At 37.5% G+C, this 23,643-nt stretch overlaps 1 protein-coding gene across 1 annotated transcript in view; it reads left to right on the top strand.

Moving 5' to 3' along the window:
- Positions 1-23,643, top strand: part of LOC123553837 (deleted in malignant brain tumors 1 protein-like) — a 77,218-nt gene that overhangs the window by 14,253 nt on the left and 39,322 nt on the right. The window contains exons 4-14 of the mRNA XM_053524085.1: positions 1,024-1,195; positions 2,164-2,342; positions 6,013-6,169; positions 11,115-11,284; positions 12,738-12,935; positions 13,262-13,421; positions 13,747-13,919; positions 19,588-19,741; positions 20,235-20,407; positions 21,022-21,169; positions 22,549-22,721. Coding sequence (XP_053380060.1) covers positions 1,024-1,195; positions 2,164-2,342; positions 6,013-6,169; positions 11,115-11,284; positions 12,738-12,935; positions 13,262-13,421; positions 13,747-13,919; positions 19,588-19,741; positions 20,235-20,407; positions 21,022-21,169; positions 22,549-22,721 — 1,857 coding nt within the window. The remainder of the gene's footprint in view (positions 1-1,023; positions 1,196-2,163; positions 2,343-6,012; positions 6,170-11,114; positions 11,285-12,737; positions 12,936-13,261; positions 13,422-13,746; positions 13,920-19,587; positions 19,742-20,234; positions 20,408-21,021; positions 21,170-22,548; positions 22,722-23,643) is intronic.

Below are 23,643 nucleotides of genomic sequence, written 5' to 3'. Positions count from 1 at the left end.
AAATATAGTTGCCACCGGTTACTCTGTATCGGCTACTCATCCAGGAGAAGGTTTTGGAGGGTAGTGTAACATACTGGAAAAACACCCAAACATCCAGTTCCAGAAAATTCACCCATTTCCAGAATTTTGATTCACCCATTTTCAGAATCACGCCAGTTCCAGAAGATTCACCCATTTCCAGAATATGCATACACCAATTCAAGAGAATACTTCTTATTAGAGGAGATACTTACATGCTATTCCAAAGGATACATCCAAAGCTAGACATTTCCACTGGTATCTTTATTAACATGCAGACTGTCAAACACACTTCATTTGTCCTCAGTTTAAAGTCTCATCTCAAAGACTACTAAAGTTTTTAGTAATTTCGTAGTGTCTGGCCTGTGGTGGGGTTTGAACCTATGACCTCCCACTTGTGAATCCAATGTACTAATAACTGAGTTATAGAGAACTTAGGAATGTTTATTTAAAAGCAAGTCATGTGGTTTTCCACTTTTTGAATTTCATACAGACTACCATAGTATGTGAGTATTTAGCCTGCTGGCGGCAAGTGATTGTGTCTTTGTGACCAGTGCAGACCATGATCAACCAGCATATCTATGTAGTCAGATCATGGTCTGCACTGTTTGCTATTCAGTCATTAAATTTTCAGTGAACATCCCTTCAAATATGGACCAGTCCATTTTTAAAAATTTAGCAGTCTAAGGGTTAAAAACCTCTTTTAAAAACTATTATCCTTGAAAACTTGTACCTGCCTTTCAAGGACTCTGATCCTACGTTGTAAATGATCATGTACAAACCAAGTCACATAAGTCATCAATGAGTGATAAGCATGTCTTCACAAACATTACCCAGCTAGCATATTTTGGTACTTATTGAGTTTTTATTAACAGAGAATAATAATATTCCAGTTTTGATGCTGATTTAGTTGTGATCTGTTGCAGCAAAATCTTGGAGAAGCATGTTCTGTATTTCATGATTGTGAAAATGATAATACTGATGACAGTGATGATATGTTCACAGATCGAGATGCACAGGTGACATTACGTCTTGTGAACGGCTCAAACGGAAATGAAGGTCGTGTGGAAGTTCAGCATGGTGTGAACGGGTTGTGGGGAACAATCTGTGATGATGAGTGGGATGAGAAAGCAGCTCTCATTGTTTGTCAACAAATTACTAAACGTAGTCAAAATAGGTAAGACATTATTATATCTTTTTGTTGTGGTGAGAGGAGGGGATGGGGATAGAGAGGATTTACAGTTTAAGAAGTTTATTTATGCTGATTATATTTCAGTAATTTTATAAAAGTTAAGACCTCTAGCTTTTTGACTGTGTATTTAGATGTTTTCTGATACTTGATAATAATAATTATAATAATAATAATAATTTCTTTATTTTACAAAGGTAAACCCATTATGCAATCACATAAGCAGATACAAATGAAATCACATATTTACAATGAGGCCTTCAACAAGGTACAAAGTATTTTTTTTTAAAATTCGTATTAAAACAATACAATATCAAAAACAACAAAAGGTAAAAACACATTTGATCTGAGCACCTGTAGCATTATGATTATGCAGTGCAGACTTCATCAAATAAAAGTTTTTTGTAACTGTTTGAAAAAATTCACATTCACTGCATTTCGGATAATAACTGGTATAGAATTCCACACTTCCATTGATAAAAATTTCACTTGAGGTGAAGCCTTTTTCCTCTTATGTTCAGTGGGGTTGAGTGGCAATGTTGGTTGACATCATGCAACATGTTTTAAACTTTAGTGGTTTATTAAGGTGCCAGGTACCTTTCCATGCATTTTGTAAGCCAGTTTAGGGGGCCTAGATATAACCATAGAACTGCAAGCCAGCTGTACTACTTTTTCCACAAAAAGATGTGAAATGTTATAGTTGACTTAGCCCGATGATTTGTACTCTTCAGTCTTAAATAATATGCCACACAAGCCTCTGTCAGGCTGGAGTACATTTGGAACCAGTAGTTTAGGTATAAATGGAAAAACTGAATTGTGGAAATAAAGTCTAGAAAATGCTCTCAATATTATATGACCTTCTTGTATTGAATCACCTTAAAATCCAGTCAGTAAGTCGGTCGGTCCGTCCGTCAGTGTATCAAAAATGTTTTTTAAGTTAAGTCATTTTTTTACAGCATTACAGCTATACCTTTGACTGGAGCATTTTTCGGGCAGGGACAAGGTAACATCTGGTTAGATGATGTAAAGTGTACGGGACTCGAGGCAGGGCTCGGGGCTTGTGCCCATAAACCTTGGGGTCAGTCAAATTGCCAACATAATGAAGATGCTGGTGTCATGTGTCTACCTAAATCAGGTAAGTTGCTGTGTTTTAACACTGAAAAATAAGTTCTTCTTTGATGTATTAAAACACCTTTAAGACCATGGTAGTTCATACCACCAAAACCTCCACAGACAGCATAATACCATGTTTGAATATACAACAGTGTGTTAGTAATATTCAACATTACTTTAGATAACAAGTATTTATTATCTTCTCTTTTAGTCCAACCTAGTTAATTATATGATGTTATTATGTTTTATGGCTGCATGTCCCTTACAGAAGCAAGCCTCTGTGGCGTACATGCTGCGTATTTGCGGTGTATATGCCGCGAACACAGTAGTACGCCAGAGGAGTACATTTTACATACACCGCATGCCGTGTACATGCCGCGTACTATTTCGACGAGTACACAGCATGTACGCAGGAGGTCACTAGTACACTTCAAGTACGCAGCACAGACTCTGAAAATTTAAGGAGTACACTGCATGTACGCAGGAGGGACTTGTACAAGAAAATAGTACACTGCATGTACACCGCAGATACTTTGAAATTTATGCAGTACACTTCATATACGCGGGAAAGACTTGTACAATTTCTTTTGGCATTTATACTTAGTTTTTAGCTCGACTATTCGAAGAATAGTCTAGCTATTCTACTCACCCTGGCGTCGGCGTCGGCGTCGGCGTCACACCTTGGTTAAGTTTTTGCATGCAAGTACATACAGCTATCATTTAAAGGCATATAGCTTTGAAACTTATTTATTCTTTTTCTAGGTCAATTACCAACCTCACTGGGTCAAGTTCCATAACTCTAACATGTATTTTGAGCAAATTATGCCCCCTTTTGGACTTAGAAAATTCTGGTTAAAGTTTTACATGCAAGTTACTATCTCCAAAACTAATGCAGATATTGAATTGAAACTTCACATGTGTCTTCGGGGTTATAAAACTAGTTGATAGCACCAAGTCCCATAACTCTGACCTTCATTTTGGCCAAATTATGCCCCCTTTTGGACTTAGAAAATTCTGGTTAAAGTTTTGCGTGCAAGTACATACAGCTATTACTAAAAGGCATATAGATTTGAAACTTATTTTTTCTTTTTCTAGATCAATTACCTACCTCACTGGGTCAAGTCCCATAACTCTGGCATGTATTTTGGCCAAATTATGCCCCCTTTTGGACTTAGAAAATTCTGGTTAAAGTTTTGCGTGCAAGTACATACAGCTATTACTAAAAGGCATATAGATTTGAAACTTATTTTTTCTTTTTCTAGATCAATTACCTACCTCACTGGGTCAAGTCCCATAACTCTGAACATGTATTTTGGCCAAATTATGCCCCCTTTTGGACTTAGAAAATTCTGGTTAAAGTTTTGCGTGCAAGTACATACAGCTATTACTAAAAGGCATATAGATTTGGAACTTATTTATTCTTTTTCTAGATCAATTACCTACCTCACTGGGTCAAGTTCCATAACTCTTAACATGTATTTTGAGCAAATTATGCCCCCTTTTGGACTTAGAAAATTCTGGTTAAAGTTTTACATGCAAGTTACTATCCCCAAAACTAATGCAGATATTGAATTGAAACTTAACATGTTTCTTCGGGGTTATAAAACTAGTTGATAGCATCAAGTCCCATAACTCTGATATGTCCCCTTTTGAACTTAAAACTCTTTTGATATTTAACATTTTGGGTAATAATTTCCAGCTTCTGTGACAATATTTCGAATAGTCGAGCTTGGCTGTCTTATGGACAGCTCTTGTTATAAGTTAAAGTCTGAAGTAAACTTCATATACGCTGAAGGGACTTGTTCATTTTCTTTTGGTGATTATACTTTGAATGTTTTTAGGTAAAAGTCTGAAGTACACTTCATGCAGGAAGGATTTGTACATTTTTTTTTTTTTTTTTGGAAGCAAGAATTTGATTTCCGAGAACTTTTATCTTAATAGCATAGAATAGTTCAGATTACCGGTATTCTGAACAATATTTATTTATTTATTTTGTTGGGTTTATTGTCGCACCGACACAATTTTAGGTCATATGGCGACTTTCCAGCTTTAATGGTGGAGGAAGACCCCAGGTGCCCCTCCGTCCACAATTTCATCACGAGCGGGCACCTGGGTAGAACCACCGACCTTCTGTAAGCCAGCTGGATGGCTTCCTCACGTGAAGAATTCTATGCTCCAAATGAGGTTTCGAACCCACATCGATGAGGGGCAAATGGTTTGAAGTCAACGACTCTAACCACTCGGCCACAGAGGCCCCTGGTATTCTGAACAATGAAAATTTGCCAAACTATTTGCAATGTTCATTTGTGAAGCTTACATCTTAGTGATTTCTGAGCTGCACCTTGCATGCAGTGTAAAAATATATTCTTTTTCATTTTGAATTAATCCTGGAGCTTTCTAACTTGGATAATTGAAAAGCCTTATTTGAACTTCGTTGCATTACATTTTGTAATACATGAAATAATTACCAAGATAATGCCTCAACAGCGCCCGAAAGAGAAGAATTAATAGCTCTCACTGTTATTTGAATACTCTTAAGCAAAACACCATTCTATCATGTTTTATAAAGGCTTTAATGCTCATTATGTTAACTCATTAAGGATTCACCAAATTAAAAAGTTGTTCATCGGATTTGCCGCTCTTATATTTTCAGAACGTTTTTGGCTAATTGCGCTCGCCCCATTGGAAAAAATCAATCCAAAATTTTTTGGTGCGCTACTTTTACGGACGTAAAAGTGTATAAATGCTTATATAATTCCAGTCCTAGATTGTTCTCAGATGGATTTTAATCAAAATAAATACAAACTACGCACACATCGTCTATAATAAATCATAACACTTATATTTAGTTGCATTAAAGTTGTTTCCCCTTGATGCAGTTACGCCATTTTCTTCAAATGTTTACCAAATTACATGCTACAAAATTGATTTATTTCATTGAAAAGTGGATGAAGAAAAGCATACTAATTTATTTGATAACATCAGTCTACATTATTTTGGTAAGGGTAAATACTTATTGATGCATGTGACTTGTCACTTATCTTTTTTCTGTTTTTTTCTGTCCAAATGATCAGCATTTGCATATGAAAGTTGGTGGGGTAAGGAATTTACATTATCACAGCAGTTTCGCCACAAGAGTACACAGCATGTATGCAGCAGGAGTACACAGCATGTACGCCGCAGGACTCGGGCCAGGAGTACACAGCATGTACGCCGCAGGAGTACACAGCATGTACGCCGCAAGACCCGGGGCCAGGAGTACACAGCATGTACGCCGCAGGGGTAGTACACCGCAGGCTCATTTGCATGTGAAAAGTGTATGTGCCGCGTACATGCTGTGTACTATTTCCCACATACTAAATTCCTCCAGCGTACATCCTGTGTACTATGTAGTCCACAGCATGTACGCAGCAAGTAGTATGTGGCAGAGCTCATTTGCATGTCAAAAGTGTACTACAAACGTACTATCGGTGTATGTGCGGTGTATATCCTGCGTACTATTTAAAGCCCTTGATTTCAGTACACATCATGTACGCATCATATACGCTGTATGTACACAGCAAGAGTACGCAGCAGGCCTTTTTCTTCTGTAAGGGGTCTGTTGCAGCTTGTAATGAGTGGCAATGTAGTTGTAACCTTTTACTATTTCACTGGTAAGACTACCAATTGATAATTAATCAATGATGTTTCAGGACCAAATCCTAATGTGACGGTACAGTTGACGGGAGGACTGTCTATATTCCAAGGTCGTGTAGAGTTACGTGTGTTTAATCATTGGGGCACAATCTGTGACGATGGATTTGATGACCGAGAAGCCACTGTCATCTGTAGAATGCTAGGACATCATAGGTATGTATACCCGTTTCTTTGTGCCAGGAAGCCACTGTCATCTGTAGAATGCTAGACATCATAGCAGAGCTCCAGATAAGCTGCGTATTTGCGTATTTACGCAATTAAAATTGCAGAAAACCCAATTGAATTCATACAGTGTGCGTACTGAAACGCAATTAAAATTCCTAATACCCAATTCGTAAAAAATAGCTTGCGTATCGCATTTTCCTTATAACTAGAACGGGTACTAGACTTTAACGCTAGATTTGACTGACTGGTTATACGTTACTGCAGAACAGGTTGCAATTTATCGGAAAAATAACAGGACCATTCAGTCGGCTGATCGGTGTTATTTGGGCGCTTTGTAAACAATTTTACGCCGATAAAATGTAAAGAGGTTGCAGGAGAAAACATTGTTGCAGCACAAACAAACAAATAAGTGGGATATTTTGCTGTTCAACAATGACAGTTCTGTTTGTGACGATGTAGTGTCACCAATACTGGATGACATCTTTTGGGAGAATGCATATTGCGGTGACCATATCGTTCGGGATATTGTGGATGAACTGATCTCAGACTGCATTAAAAGTGAAAAAGAAAACAACAGTATGAAACATTCATTACAATTTTAAATACATTTTTGTATTAAACATTGAAGGGCGCCATTAAAATACTTAGTCAGTCCTGTTTAATGATATATACCATGTATACTGTAAGCAAAAAAATACTCAATTGTTAGTGCGAGATTGGTAAAATACCCAATTGGTTTTAGCAAATACCCAATTACTTCTGAAAAGGCTGGGTAATGATATTTTTTTTACCCAATTCAAATTTCCAATACCCAATTCAGACAAAAAGTGATGGGTAAATACCCAATTGCACCAAAAGCTTATCTGGAGCTCTGTCATAGGTATGTATACCCGTTTCTTTGTGCCAGGAAGCCACTGTCATATGTAGAATGCTAGACATCATAGGTATGTATACCCGTTTCTTTGTGCCAGGAAGCCACTGTCATCTGTAGAATGCTAGGACATCATAGGTATGTATATCTGTTTCTTTGTGCCAGGAAGCCACTGTCATCTGTAGAATGCTAGACATCATAGGTATGTATACCCGTTTCTTTGTGCCAGGAAGCTACTGTCATCTGTAGAATGCTAGACATCATAGGTATGTATACCCGTTTCTTTGTGCCAGGAAGCCACTGTCATCTGTAGAATGCTAGACATCATAGGTGTGTATACCCGTTTCTTTGTGCCAGGAAGCCACTGTCATCTGTAGAATGCTAGACATCATAGGTGTGTATACCCGTTTCTTTGTGCCAGGAAGCCACTGTCATCTGTAGAATGCTAGACATCATAGGTGTGTATACCCGTTTCTTTGTGCCAGGAAGCCACTGTCATCTGTAGAATGCTAGACATCATAGGTGTGTATACCCGTTTCTTTGTGCCAGGAAGCCACTGTCATCTGTAGAATGCTAGGACATCATAGGTGTGTATACCCGTTTCTTTGTGCCAGGAAGCCACTGTCATCTGTAGAATGCTAGGACATCATAGGTATGTATACCCGTTTCTTTGTGCCAGGAAGCCACTGTCATCTGTAGAATGCTAGACATCATAGGTATGTATACCCGTTTCTTTGTGCCAGGAAGCTACTGTCATCTGTAGAATGCTAGACATCATAGGTATGTATACCCGTTTCTTTGTGCCAGGAAGCCACTGTCATCTGTAGAATGCTAGACATCATAGGTATGTATACCCGTTTCTTTGTGCCAGGAAGCTACTGTCATCTGTAGAATGCTAGACATCATAGGTATGTATACCCGTTTCTTTGTGCCAGGAAGCCACTGTCATCTGTAGAATGCTAGACATCATAGGTATGTATACCCGTTTCTTTGTGCCAGGAAGCCACTGTCATCTGTAGAATGCTAGGACATCATAGGTATGTACACCCGTTTCTTTGTGCCAGGAAGCCACTGTCATCTGTAGAATGCTAGACATCATAGGTATGTATACCCGTTTCTTTGTGCCAGGAAGCCACTGTCATCTGTAGAATGCTAGACATCATAGGTATGTATACCCGTTTCTTTGTGCCAGGAAGCCACTGTCATCTGTAGAATGCTAGACATCATAGGTATGTATACCCGTTTCTTTGTGCCAGGAAGCCACTGTCATCTGTAGAATGCTAGACATCATAGGTATGTATACCCGTTCTTTGTGCCAGGAAGCCACTGTCATCTGTAGAATGCTAGGACATCATAGGTATGTATACCCGTTTCTTTGTGTCAGGAAGCCACTGTCATCTGTAGAATGCTAGACATCATAGGTTTGTATACCCGTTTCTTTGTGCCAGGAAGCCACCGCATCTGTAGAATGCTAGACATCATAGGTTTGTATACCCGTTTCTTTGTGCCAGGAAGCCACCGCATCTGTAGAATGCTAGACATCATAGGTATGTATACCCGTTTCTTTGTGCCAGGAAGCCACTGTCATCTGTAGAATGCTAGGACATCATAGGTATGTATACCCATTTCTTTGTGCCAGGAAGCCACTGTCATCTGTAGAATGCTAGACATCATAGGTATGTATACCCGTTTCTTTGTGCCAGGAAGCCACTGTCATCTGTAGAATGCTAGGACATCATAGGTTTGTATACCCATTTCTTTGCACCAGGAAGCTACTGTCATCTGTAGAATGCTAGGACATCATAGGTATGTACACCCATTTCTTTGTGCCAGGAAGCCACTGTCATCTGTAGAATGCTAGACATCATAGGTATGTATACCCGTTTCTTTGTGCCAGGAAGCCACTGTCATCTGTAGAATGCTAGACATCATAGGTATACCTCTTTCTTTGTGCCAGGAAGCCACTGTCATCTGTAGAATGCTAGACATCATAGGTATGTATACCCGTTTCTTTGTGCCAGGAAGCCACTGTCATCTGTAGAATGCTAGGACATCATAGGTATGTATACCCGTTTCTTTGTGCCAGGAAGCCACTGTCATCTGTAGAATGCTAGACATCATAGGTATGTATACCCGTTTCTTTGTGCCAGGAAGCCACTGTCATCTGTAGAATGCTAGGACATCATAGGTATGTATACCCGTTTCTTTGTGCCAGGAAGCCACTGTCATCTGTAGAATGCTAGGACATCATAGGTATGTATACCCGTTTCTTTGTGTCAGGAAGCCACTGTCATCTGTAGAATGCTAGACATCATAGGTTTGTATACCCGTTTCTTTGTGCCAGGAAGCCACCGCATCTGTAGAATGCTAGACATCATAGGTTTGTATACCCGTTTCTTTGTGCCAGGAAGCCACCGCATCTGTAGAATGCTAGACATCATAGGTATGTATACCCGTTTCTTTGTGCCAGGAAGCCACTGTCATCTGTAGAATGCTAGGACATCATAGGTATGTATACCCATTTCTTTGTGCCAGGAAGCCACTGTCATCTGTAGAATGCTAGACATCATAGGTATGTATACCCGTTTCTTTGTGCCAGGAAGCCACTGTCATCTGTAGAATGCTAGGACATCATAGGTTTGTATACCCATTTCTTTGCACCAGGAAGCTACTGTCATCTGTAGAATGCTAGGACATCATAGGTTTGTATACCCGTTTCTTTGTGCCAGGAAGCCACTGTCATCTGTAGAATGCTAGGACATCATAGGTATGTATACCCGTTTCTTTGTGCCAGGAAGCCACTGTCATCTGTAGAATGCTAGGACATCATAGGTATGTATACCCGTTTCTTTGTGCCAGGAAGCCACTGTCATCTGTAGAATGCTAGGACATCATAGGTTTGTATACCCATTTCTTTGCACCAGGAAGCCACTGTCATCTGTAGAATGCTAGGACATCATAGGTATGTATACCCGTTTCTTTGTGCCAGGAAGCCACTGTCATCTGTAGAATGCTAGGACATCATAGGTATGTATACCCGTTTCTTTGTGCCAGGAAGCCACTGTCATCTGTAAAATGCTAGACATCATAGGTATACCTCTTTCTTTGTGTCAGGAAAACAGTTCAGTCATGAAAAAGGGAATATGAAATGAAAGTAGTTGTAGAACTTAATTTGTTAAAGTTAAAACAAGTTGAATAAAGTATGTTATAAAAAAACCTGGACTCTTTTATTCTACTAGTCAAATACATTAAGTACTGATACTACTGAAACTTGATATTTTATTTATTACATACATGTACTCAGTATAAGGTCTGCTTAGAGAAAAAAATACAGGGTACCGTTGTTGGCTCTAATACTATAAACAGGGATGTTATTAAGAGAAATGAATTTAACTTCTTAACTTTGAGTTTAAGTACATGTAGTTCTGTTTTCAGTGTGACGACTAAGAACTATAAAAATAGTGAACTATAGTTAGCAGTTTTTGTTGCTGTACAAAATGTTACTCAATATCACCATACAGTAACACCGTACAATATCAGTTCGTAAGGGAAAAAATTTAGGAATAAACTTTTAGGCATGTCATGATCTGTTTCATGGAGACCATGTCAGTATGTCTGTTCTTTCTTGCAAAGGTTTTTTTTATCAAAATTGCAGGGAAAATAAATATCATGTTTGATAAAATTACAGTTTATCATAAGTTTAGGTTTAAAGGTCAGTTGCCTTTGATGAAGACAAGGTATCTGGGGTTTTAATGAGCGTTCCTTTGGTTGATAGATTTCCATTTTGAATGTAAGAAAACTACAAAACTTTCTAAAAACTACTACTAACTGGGCATAAGGGCCTGTAATTCTCAATTTTATATCATGATCTTAACATGAGCAGGGAATGATGTATGGTTTTGAAGGAATATTCATCTATATATGATATTTCTGTGTACACTTTTGCTTTCTGGGTGTTTTTATGATATTATTGAAACTTTCTTTTATTTACTGGTAATGGTTATTTTTTGTGTAACAATTATATAAAGATCATATCAAAGAACTGGGCTTTATCATTTACAGGGGTGGCAGGGTGATTAAAGGTGGATCATTTGGTGGAGGAAGTGGACCAATCTGGTTGGATGATTTGGAATGTAACGGCACTGAATCAAGAATTCAAGATTGCGTTCACAAACCGTGGGGATCTAACAACTGTGGGCACAATGAAGATGCTGCTGTCATGTGTATACAAGGTAGAAAATAGAGCTCAAATGTATGTTATGTGTATACAAGGTAGAAAATAGAGCTCAGATGTATGTTATGTGTATACAAGGTAGAAAGTAGAGCTTAGAATTGTGTTATGTGTATACAAGGTAGAAAATAGAGCTCAGATGTATGTTATGTGTATACAAGGTAGAAAATAGAGCTCAGATGTATGTTATGTGTATACAAGGTAGAAAGTAGAGCTTAGAATTGTGTTATGTGTATACAAGGTAGAAAATAGAGCTCAGATTTGTGTTTTATGTATACAAGGGAGAAAGGTAGAAAATAGAGCTCAGATTATACAATGTAAAAATAGAGCTCAGATTATACAAGGCAGGAAATAGAGCTTAGATTTGAGTAATGTGTATACAAGGGAGAAAGGTAGAAGATAGAGCTCAGATTATCCAAGGAAGAAAATAGAGCTGATATATAAGGTAGAAAATAGAGCTCAGATGTATGTTATGTGTAAACAAGGTAGAAAATAGGGCTCAGATGTATGTTATGTGTATACAAGGTAGAAAGTAGAGCTTAGAATTGTGTTATGTGTATACAAGGTAGAAAATAGAGCTCAGATTTGTGTTTTATGTATGTATACAAGGGAGAAAGGTAGAAAATAGAGCTCAGATTATACAATGTAAAAAATAGAGCCCAGATTATAAAAGGCAGAAAATAGAGCTCAGATTTGAGTAATGTGTATACAAGGGAGAAAGGTAGAAGATAGAGCTCAGATTATCCAAGGAAGAAAATAGAGCTGATATATAAGGTAGAAAATAGAGCTCAGATTATACAATGTATATTAAAGAGCTCAGATTATACAAGGTAGAATAGAGTTCAGATTTGTGTCTTGGTATACAAGGTAGAAAATAGAGCTCGAATTTGTGCCATGTGCAAACAAGGCAGAAAATAGAGCTTAGATTCATGTCATTTGTATACAGGGTAGAAAATAGAGCTCGGATGTGTGCCATGTACATACAAGGCAGACAATAGAGCTTAGATTCATGTCATTTGTACTTCAGGTAGAAAATGGAGCTCAGATTTGTGAAAATCACTAAATCATACCACAGGTTAAGCCTGTCTATAAACCATATGTTTAACAAATGCAGGATACATAATTGAAATCAAATGCCTCATTATCATGTGTAAAAAGAAAGATGTTTTATTTTATAAACTCCTATAATACAAGATGCCATGCTTAAGCAGAGGTCTAATGTTTTTAAATCAGAAAAACAAAATAAGTTCACATACCTTTTTCGTTGCAAATTATCTTGCACAGTGTGTACTCAGATTTTGAATATATTAGGATTCAATCAAATTCTATGTGTAGAAATTTTATTTTCTCAACAATGAATTACAATTATCAATGATAATCAGCAAGATAGATACTGGTTATCTCCCTTTACAGATTTACTATTAGGATCTTTTATTATGTCTTCTATCCATTAGATTCCCCACCAAATATAAAGGTGCGTTTGGCAGGCAGTACAAATGCAAATGAAGGACGTGTTGAGGTTCAGTACAATGGTATGTGGGGGACAGTCTGTGATGATATATGGTCACCTTCTGATGCTGCTGTTGTATGCCGGATGCTGGGACTTCCCTTGTACGATGTTTATCACACTTTGTTATGTCCTTGCCTTTCTGGTTGACACCTTTGTTTAATGCATGAAAGTTTATATGCAATGAAATTTGATAAAGAAACACATATGTAAAGGCTAACTTATCTATATAGAGACGGTCTCTGAGAAATTAAAAAGGTGAAATATTTGTTAACAGATGGTCTCTTAATACAGGTAAATTCACACTAGGGTTAGTTGGGTATAGAAAACAGTGGTCTGTATAGGCAGATTTTATTGCAGCAGTGGTCTTCATCACATGTTTGACTTACTTAGTGTCACAGTAATAGTTTCAAGGATGAAATATAGATCTTTCGATAATAATAATAATAACTGTATTGTATATTCTACCAGCCCCGCAACATCCCAATGTTACTGTCAGACTTGTGGGTGGGGCATCTTCCTCAGAGGGTCGTGTTGAAGTATACCACAATAACCAGTGGGGTACTGTGTGTGATGACTACTTTGATACCAAGGCTGCAAGTGTGGTCTGTGCAATGCTGGGGTTACCAAGGTAACACTTTTTGTTTCATTTCTGCATTTGGTATACCCATCAGTTTATAAACTTTAGGCAACACAAAATTAAATCTGCATTTTTACAGGAAAATGTGTTTCATTATAGTGGTACAGTACTAGTAGTTAAAGTCATATCAGAGTATTTTTGAAAACAGTTACAGCCTAAAATTGTTGGTACCTAGCCCAGATCAGATCTGTTACTAAACTCAGTGCTTATACTTCAATTTGCTAACAAGGGCTTATCAGATCAGTTACTAAAACTATTATACATGCTAGTGCTGTACCTAGACCTAATTATTATTAAATTGTTATATGTATTTCAGCACTGGTGCTCAGCCAAGGCCGAAGTCATACTATGGTCCAGGCAATGGAACTATATGGTTAGATAATTTACGATGTACTGGGAATGAATCAAGTATAGAATTCTGTCGTCATAACAACTGGGGAGTGAGCAACTGTGGCCACAGCGAGGATGTTGGAGTCCTGTGTGATACAGGTCACTATTTAGTTGTGTACTTTCATATTCCTATTATGCAACCTGTGTGGAACAGAAATTGTATTAAAAACTGATCTTTTTTTTTTTTTTTTTTTTTTGGTTTAAGGAAGTGTTGTTGTGAAGAGTTAAAATACTAAAGCTAAGTCCAGTTTGAAATGAAATATCTACCTATGGTAGAAGGTACTAACTTCTCTAAGATAAACATAGATATATGCTTAATAGTGCTGTTATCCATTTCTGGCAGCAATTCAGTGTTCTGCGAATGAAATTAGTTACCATAAATATAAAGCCAGTCTTCTTTTTATGCCTCCAAAGGGAGGCATATAGTTTTTGAACCATCTGTTGGTCTGTCAGTCTGTCGGTCTGTCTGTCGGTCTGTCAGTCTGTCCGCAATTTTCGTGTCCGGTCCATATCTTTGTCATCGATGGATGGATTTTCAAATAACTCGGCATGAATGTGTACCACAGTAAGACGACGTGTCGCACACAAGACCCAGGTCTGTAGCTCAAAGGTCAAGGTCACACTTAGACATTAAAGGATAGTACATTGATGGGCGTGTCCCGTCCATGTCTTTGTCATCGATGGATGGATTTTCAAATACTTGGCATGAATGTGTACCACAGTAAGACGACGTGTCACACGCAAGACCCAGGTCCGTAGCTCAAAGGTCAAGGTCACACTTAGACGTTAAAGGATAGTGCATTGATGGGCGTGTCCGGTCCATATCTTTGTCATCCATGGATGGATTTTGAAATAACTTGGCATGAATGTGTACCACAGTAAGACGATGTGTCGCGCGCAAGACCCAGGTCTGTAGCTCAAAGGTCAAGGTCACACTTAGACGTTAAAGGATAGTGCATTGATGGGTGTGTCCGGTCCATATCTTTGTCATCCATGGATGGATTTTCAAGTAACTTGGCATGAATGTGTACCACAGTAAGACGACGTGTCCCACGCAAGACCCAGGTCCGTAGCTCAAAGGTCAAGGTCACACTTAGACGTTAAAGGTCATTTTTCATGATAATGCATTGATGGGCGTGTCCTGTCCATATCTTTGTCATTCATGCATGGATTTTAAAATAACTAGGCATGAATGTGTGACACAGTAAGACGACGTGTCGCGTGCAAGACCCAGCTCCGTAGGTCAAAGGTCCTAAACTCTAACATCGGCCATAACCATTCATTCAAAGTGCCGTCAGGGGCATGTGTCATCCTATGGAGACAGCTCTTGTTCTTTGTGCAATTCTGCAAATATGCTTTTCCTAATGAAATGGTTTATATCCGGTGTATCATCAATTGGCAGTATATATAGCAGATAAACAGGGACCTCCATTGCCGAAAGGTTACGGTCACTGACTCAAAATCATTCGCCCCTCACCGAAATGGGTTTGAGCCTAATTCGGGGTGCTGTATTCTTCATGTGAGGAAGCCATCCAACTGGCTTACCAGAAGGTCAGTGGTTCTACCCAAGTGTCCAGTCACATTGAGAGGTATCTGGGGTATTCCTCTGCCATCAAAGCTGAAAAGTCGCTATAAGACCTATAATTGTATCGGTGCGACATTAAAACCAAGAAAAAATGACCTTTGATCTTCAAGTTTGACAATGACCTTGGACATATTGACATGGACTGTGAACTCTGCATGTTTGTCTTGTTCTGGTTAACAATAAGTCCTAATTTTATGAAAATCCTTCTAGTGGTTAAGGAGATATAGATGTAGACCAAATGACCTTGATTTCTAACCACAGATTCAAGTTATTCTGCATAAAAGTGATTAGGCCAGAGTTTTTTTATCTTTCGTTTTACGGGAGATTTTTGAAAAATGAGCAGGGGGAGGAGGGAATAAAAATAAAAATAAAAAGCTTGAAAGTGAGCATCTCGGAAAAAAATGAAAATAAAATAGAATTTTTAAAGATTTGTTTTATTTTGATGGACTTTCGTTTCAAGTTTTGTTTACTTGTGTTTGTGTCCAGTATTAAATATTGTGATGTATTGTTATGTTTTAAGACTATAAAAGCCATTTATACAGGATGAGCATTGAATAAAATTTTGTCGAAATGTACATGCCAGACAATTATTTTCATGCATGCTTGTGAATAAACTGCTTCAGTCATTGTAACTCACACTGGCAAGTCTTTAAAATTCGGAAAGCTTGTTTTACTTAATTTAAGTGGAAGACAAAAATTATTTAATCTGTAACAACAGCCACAGTGAATTTCAGTGACATCAAGTAGAGACTAAACACGTCTGGTGTAAAGTGGCTTAGTAGTGTAGTAGTTTTGGTGGTTTGGTTTGCTTGCTCTGCTGTGTAACCTGCATTTTATAAGTAATATTTACTTATTGTATCTTTCACCAATATCATCTTTAAGGAGGTTACTTTTCAGTTTATGCCAGCTCATAATATACTGGGTTTTATCAGCAAAATAAAGTATTTAATAACTTTGAATAACAGTAACAGTTCAGATGACAAGGTTTTTTTTTTCAGTGATGAAAAACGAAAGATAATCTAGCAAAAAGTAAACTGAAAATTTACCTCATTTAACTCTGTAATTTGCACCTTTTTATAGTACATTTAGTTCAAGTACTGAAGTTGCATCACTTTTGTCAAAATATTGTCTCCAATGAAAAGTATTCTTTATTCTTAATACACTTATGAATTCTATTGAAGTTACAAAAGAAATGGACCATCTGTCTGAGATTTTGCCAACACTACCAGCTGCTTTATGCCAGACAGTCCCAAGCCTGTGTAAAGTGTGAGGGGTCACCATTGAAATAAAAATTTTAAAAAAATCTTGAATAAAATTTAATGTCAAAGCACCTTTGATATTGTATTACCTTTCTATGGCAAACTTGTAAGTTGAATCTATTGAAAACAATATGTGAGGAAGACAATCTTTAGACAATTTATAGATATGCCAGACTACACTTTAGTATTACTAGTAATTTAATCATTTAAATGAAGTTTACCATCAGCTCAATTTGGCCACAATAATCACCGTCCATCCACCCGTGTTGAAAGAGAGAAAAAAAAATGTTAAAGATTATCGGTAATTATTCAGTTGATAAACTAAGTAATTATCCCCCGCCGATGAAATCGGGAGGGGGGTATTGAAATGGCGTTGTCCGTCTGTCACGTCCGTGCATCCGTGCGTGTGTGTGTCCGTCCGCAGCCATTTCTCAGTAACTAGCAGGTAGAATTTCATGAAACTTGAAATAAACATGAACCAACATACTGCGATGATGCCCATCAAGTTTTTTTTGGATTGGTCGATTTCCCTTAGAGTTATTGCCCTTGATTTAATGAAAAATGCCTAAAAATGTCCGTCCGCAGCCATTTTTCAGTAACTAGCAGGTGGAATTTCATGAAACTTGAAATAAATGTGAACCAACATACTGCAGTGATGTCCATCAAGTTTTTTTTTGGATTGGTCAATTTCCCTTAGAGTTATTGCCCTTTATTTACTGAAAAATCCACGTCTGCAGCCATTTCTCAGTAACAAGCTGGTAGAATTTCATGAAACCTAAAATAAATATGAATCAACATACTTTGATGATGTATGTCATTTTTTTTTTTTAATTGGTCAATTTTCCTAAGAGTTATTGCCCTTTAATTATTTGAAAATCTACAGATTTGTACATAACAAACAAACCAATTGGTAGAATTTCATAAAACTTCTTTCATTCTTTTCCGTGAACATTTATTATAAACATGTGAAGTTGTGTACCCACACCTGGTCACCACCTTGCTTTCGTCACACCCCCCCCCCCCCCCAACCCCCCCCCCCCCCCCCCCAAAAAAATTCTTTCCTTTTTATTATTATTTTTTTCAGACTTTCATGAATATTTATCAACATACAAAGTTGTACTGTTCCCCCACCTCACTCCTCCACCCAGTCATCCCCCCTCCCCCCCCCCCCCCACAGTTTTATTTTTTTTCATTTTTAATTTTCCATCCATATTTCAATATTTATAATCAACATCAATAATCAATGACAATAATCGATGTTTTGTACCCTCACCCAGTCACCCCCGCTGCCCCTCCTCCCCCAACCAAAAAATAGCATTCATTTTCTGTTAAATTGATTTTGACAAATGAAATTATTTGCTTCTTTTGCTTCTTAGTAACATCCTTAACTTTTTGCCGGATATATTTTTTTGCCATTCCTGACCACAAATCCTTTTGGCGGGGGATACCAATTCATCGAATTTGCTTGTTGACCTTGTTTTCATGATCAATTTACACCTCCTCAAAGAGCTAAAAGAAGTGTGTCAGTATCGTGGAGATCAAAGCGGTATTTTGCTCGAGATTGTCATGGCATTACGTCATGTTTTCGCGCCATGTGACACATCAGTGTCTGATCGTACCGCATCGGTTCTTAAAATTGCTGAGAAATAGAAATCAATAAAAAGTTTCTTCTTTAATTTGTTATCAAAAGCGAATGTGCTATATCCTGTATAAAAGGTAAATGTCTCAAACGATAGTTACTATAGTGGATATCCTACCTCTGTGACCTATTTGCCCTCAAGGAATTTACATTATTGTTTGACAAGAAAAACTTTTAAATTGTCGGTCAAAAAATACATGTACAAAGATTCTTTTAAAATTTATTAAAAACCGCAGTGACATCACATTGCTTAATTTTAAAATCGCATTTCTATTTACGTTCACGAGGTCACGTAACCTATTCTGCCGCACCAGCAGAAATCTGTTTGCCAAAAATCGTTTTACTCCATGTATTGTAATTGCTGCCGCTTTTTCATTATTTAAGATTTTTTTATTCTGTTTCTTGTACTTTGTTTCTGGTCAAAAGTCTGAATTTTATGCCCATAGTATTCATCATTTATTTACTTTTAGAAAGAAATAAGTAACTAAGATCGCGCTGTTTGAATTTTTACAAATGATTATATGAAAATTCGACCGTTTTATAGAATTTTGCCTACATTTCTGTCGATATCTTATTAAAATCATTATAGAATTCAAATAGTATTATTTCTCAAGTGGTGTTGAAAACTTGAAGCGAAAATGTTAAAAAATGAATTCACTACGCACGGTTTTTGTGTACATGTCGATGTAAATTAGATATTACGATAGGTCACACGTGCTTGTGGAATGGAAAATTACTGGCATGACGTTTTGATATCTTTACGATTCACGGGTAAATTCCAGTCAATCCAGGTAGCGACTGAACCATCTCAAAGTTTGTTGACGTTTTGGAGATGTAATTTCTGAATTTTGGTAAAGTAAGGACGTAAAAAAACACTCGCCCGATCGGTCGAGTACACAGCGATGTCTACTCGTCCTACTGAGACTTAACTCGCCAATGCGAGCGGGCGAGTGGACTGCGCGCATTAAACTTCCTTCCTGTGAAATTACATCAAGGTGAAATACACTAATTTTATTTTTGGGGGGGCTGTAAACAACCGACCGGCGGAAAAAATAAAATAAAACTCGGGAAAATGAATTTTAATTTTATTCCATTTTTGCAATATTTAGGACCAGCGCTCCCGTAAAACGAAAAATAAAAAAACTCTGGCCTTAGAAGAATGTGTACATTTTTACTGTATTAGTAAAGGTACATTTTTAGTAGTTGTGAGATATATTGTGGTGTTAGAACTATAAGGACTTGTGTCTAGCTTTCATTTGTAATAGTTTTTGGTCATGTTTTTAGCTGCTAACAATGTGAGAGTCAGACTGGTTGGTGGATCATCTACATCCAATGGTCGTGTTGAGGTGTTTTACAACAATACATGGGGCACAGTCTGTGATGATGGGTTCAGTGTTAATGATGCCAAGGTTGTGTGCCGTATGCTTGGCTTTCAGACGTATGTTTCATATTTATGCTGTACATTGCATTCTGTCAAATTCATTCTTTGCCTTTTTATTGCATATTAGCCATTAAAAGTTAAATCTATTAAGTATTTGCATATTTTCTACAGGGTTCTGTAAATGCTTTTGCAGGGTTTTCTTTCCAGTAAAATGGATTTGAACATTTGGTTAAAAAAAAATCTGAATACCCACAACTGAATTTTTTTTATCATAAATCATTGTCACTACATACTCGGGTATAAGGAAATTAATGAAGAATGTACAGAAATACTGGCTAGAGACACTTGTTTGTAGCAAGTTCTTCTAATCACATATATTCAGTCTGCGTTCCTGTCTGTTTTAAATAATTCATTTAAAAGTTCACTCTTGCATAATTTGTATACACAGTCTGTATGAGTCTGTTTTACTAGATAATGAGCATACAAAAATTGTGACTATGTAAATGTACTGTTTCACTTGAACTACTTGACATACTATACTGTATTGCAGAGCTAACAGTTTACCTGTATCTGGTGGTCACTATGGTAATGGAACAGGACCTATCCTGTTAGATGATGTACAGTGTCTCGGCTCAGAGAACAATCTTGTACAGTGTCGTAACAAGGGCTGGTATAGCAACAACTGTAACCACGGCGAGGATGTCGGAGTTGTCTGCAATGCAGGTAAACAATAATTTCTGTCTTTACCATATACATTTGAAATATTAAAAAATTGCATCGGAATGTTTTGCATATTTGCATGCAGTTACATGTTTTACAAATACAACAAAAGAAAAAAGAAACTTTATCAAATTGAACACAAGTTCTTTTTCACTGGTGAAGTAACTGTTGTGTCAAGATATCATTGAATTTATTATTCAGAATATGTTTGTCTTAATTTGTTTTGATATCTTCATTTTTTATGGCTATTGATTTATAAATATTCATACCTTATAAAGATAAATGGGGTTATCCCTGTTCGGAGCCCCCCAAAAAAAATCATTAACCCTTAGCCTGCTAAATTTCTATAATGAACTTGTCCATCTTTCTATTCGGACAATGCCTTACCTGTTAAAAGGAATGCTTACCAAAACAATACAGATGTGCAGGCTAATCCTGGTCTGCGCTGGTCGCAAAGGCAGAATCATTTGTCACCAGCAGGCTAAGGGTTAAAATGTCCAGAATTTGCAGGGAGGTTGGATAGAGGAAAAAATGTCATACTCACTGAACTTTAAGAACAACACTTGACTTATTTAATTTAGCCTGTAATATAGAGATATGTTTTATTAACAATTCAGCTGCAGCACGATATCGCCTTGTGAATGGTACCAATCTCAACAATGGTCGTGTAGAGGTCTACTTGGCAGGACAATGGGGCACAGTCTGTGATGATCACTTTGATGTGAAAGCAGCTAGAGTTATTTGCAAGTCTTTGCATCGTCCATAGTAAGTCATCTTATATATATGTATGGGAAAGCTACAAAATTCACCTGCATGTTCATTATGTGATATTAGCCTCAGGTACTGGGTAGCAAACATTTCGTAAAGGAATAATGTAAAAACCATTAAATAACAAAGTTTGTTAAAGTCTTGTAGACCATCGCAAAAAAAAAAATATTAAAAACTTACACAATCATGTGTTTAGTAATACGACCTTGATTCATTTGTGACATTTTCTTTCCATAGATAACATGACTTAAGTCTGTATGGACATTTCCTTTCCATTGATAACATGACCTTGATTTCTTTGTGACATTTTCTTTCCATGGGTAACACGACTTAGATCTATTGGGACATTTACTTTCCATGGATAACATGACTAAGATCTGTTTGGACATTTACTTTCCATGGGTAACATGACTAAAATCTATGTGGACATTTACTTTCCATGGATAACATGACTTAGATTTATTTGGACATTTACTTTCCATGGATAACATGACTTTGATTTATTTGGACATTTACTATCCATGGATAACATGACTTAGATTTATTTGGACATTTACTTTCCATGGATAACATGACTAAAGATCTATTTGGACATTTACTTTCCATGGATAACATGACTTAGATTTATTTGGACATTTACTTTCCATGGATAACATGACTAAAGATCTATTTGGACATTTACTTACATTTATTTCCATGGATAACATGACTAAAGATCTATTTGGACATTTATTTTCTATGAATAACATGATGTAGATTTATTTGGACATTTACTTTCCATGGGTTACATGACTAAGATCTATTTGGAGATTTACTTTCCTTGGGTAACATGACTTAGATCTATTTGGACATTTACTTTCCATGGGTAACATGACTTAGATCTATTTGGACATTTACTTTCCAGGGGTAACAAGACCTAGATCTATTTGGAAAACCCACCCACTTAGCTCAGTAGGGAGAGCGTTGGACTATGGATCGCGGGGTCGCGAGTTCGATCCTCAGGCGGGGCATAAGTTCTCCGTGACGATTTGATAAAAGACATTGTGTCTGAAATCATTCATCCTCCACCTTTGATAATTCATGTGGGGAAGTTGGCAGTTACTTGTGGAGAACAGGTTTGTACTGGTACAGAATCCAGGAACACTGGTTAGGTTAACTGCCCGCCATTACATGACTGAAATACTGTTGAAAAACGGCGTTAAACCCAAAACAAACAAACAAACAAAGATCTATTTGGACATTTACTTTCCATGGGTAACATGACTTAGATCTATTTGGACATTTACTTTCCAGGGATAACATGACTTAGATCTATTTGGACATTTACTTTCCATGGGTAACATGACTTAGATCTATTTTGGACATTTCTTTTCCAGTCAGAATGCCGTTCCAGCTGGGGCAGGATCGTATGGATTTGGTACAGGTACAATCTGGCTGGATGACGTTACATGCTTTGGAAATGAGACAACATTAATGCAGTGTGATACAAGTGCTCCAGGAGATACAGACTGTACACATAAAGAAGATGTTGGAGTGATTTGCAGAGACAGTAAGTGCTCACAGTAGTTGATACAGACTGTCCATACAGAGACAGTAAGTGCTCACAGTAGTTGATACAGACTGTTCATGCAGAGACAGTAAGTGCTCACAGTAGTTGATACAGACTGTCCACGCAGAGACAGTAAGTGCTCACAGTAGTTGATACAGACTGTTCACGCAGAGACAGTAAGTGCTCACAGTAGTTGATACAGACTGTTCACGCAGAGACAGTAAGTGCTCACAGTAGTTGATACAGACTGCTCACGCAGAGACAGTAAGTGCTCACAGTAGTTGATACAGACTGCTCACGCAGAGACAGTAAGTGCTCACAGTAGTTGATACAGACTGCTCACGCAGAGACAGTAAGTGCTCACAGTAGTTGATACAGACTGCTCACGCAGAGACAGTAAGTACTCACAGTAGTTGATACAGACTGTTCACGCAGAGACAGTAAGTACTCACAGTAGTTGATACAGACTGTTCACGCAGAGACAGTAAGTATTTACAGTAGTTGATTCAGATTGTTCACGCAGAGACAGTAAGTACTTACAGTAGTTGATACAGACTGTTCATGCAGAGACAGTAAGTACTTACAGTAAGATTGTTCATGCAGAGACAGTAAGTACTTACAGTAGTTGATACAGACTGTTCATGCAGAGACAGTAAGTGCTCACAGTAGTTGATACAGACTGTTCATGCAGAGACAGTAAGTCCTTACAGTAGTTGATACAGACTGTTCATACAGAGACAGTAAGTGCTCACAGTAGTTGATACAGACTGCTCATGCAGAGACAGTAAGTCCTTACAGTAGTTGATACAGACTGTTCATACAGAGACAGTAAGTGCTCACAGTAGTTGATACAGACTGTTCATGCAGAGACAGTAAGTGCTCACAGTAGTTGATACAGACTGTTCATACAGAGACAGTAAGT

Source organism: Mercenaria mercenaria, chromosome 15 (genome assembly GCF_021730395.1).
Source record: "Mercenaria mercenaria strain notata chromosome 15, MADL_Memer_1, whole genome shotgun sequence".
NCBI lineage: Eukaryota > Metazoa > Mollusca > Bivalvia > Venerida > Veneridae > Mercenaria > Mercenaria mercenaria.
Note: the sequence above shows the minus strand (reverse complement) of the source record. Positions and strands in the feature narration are given on the sequence as shown.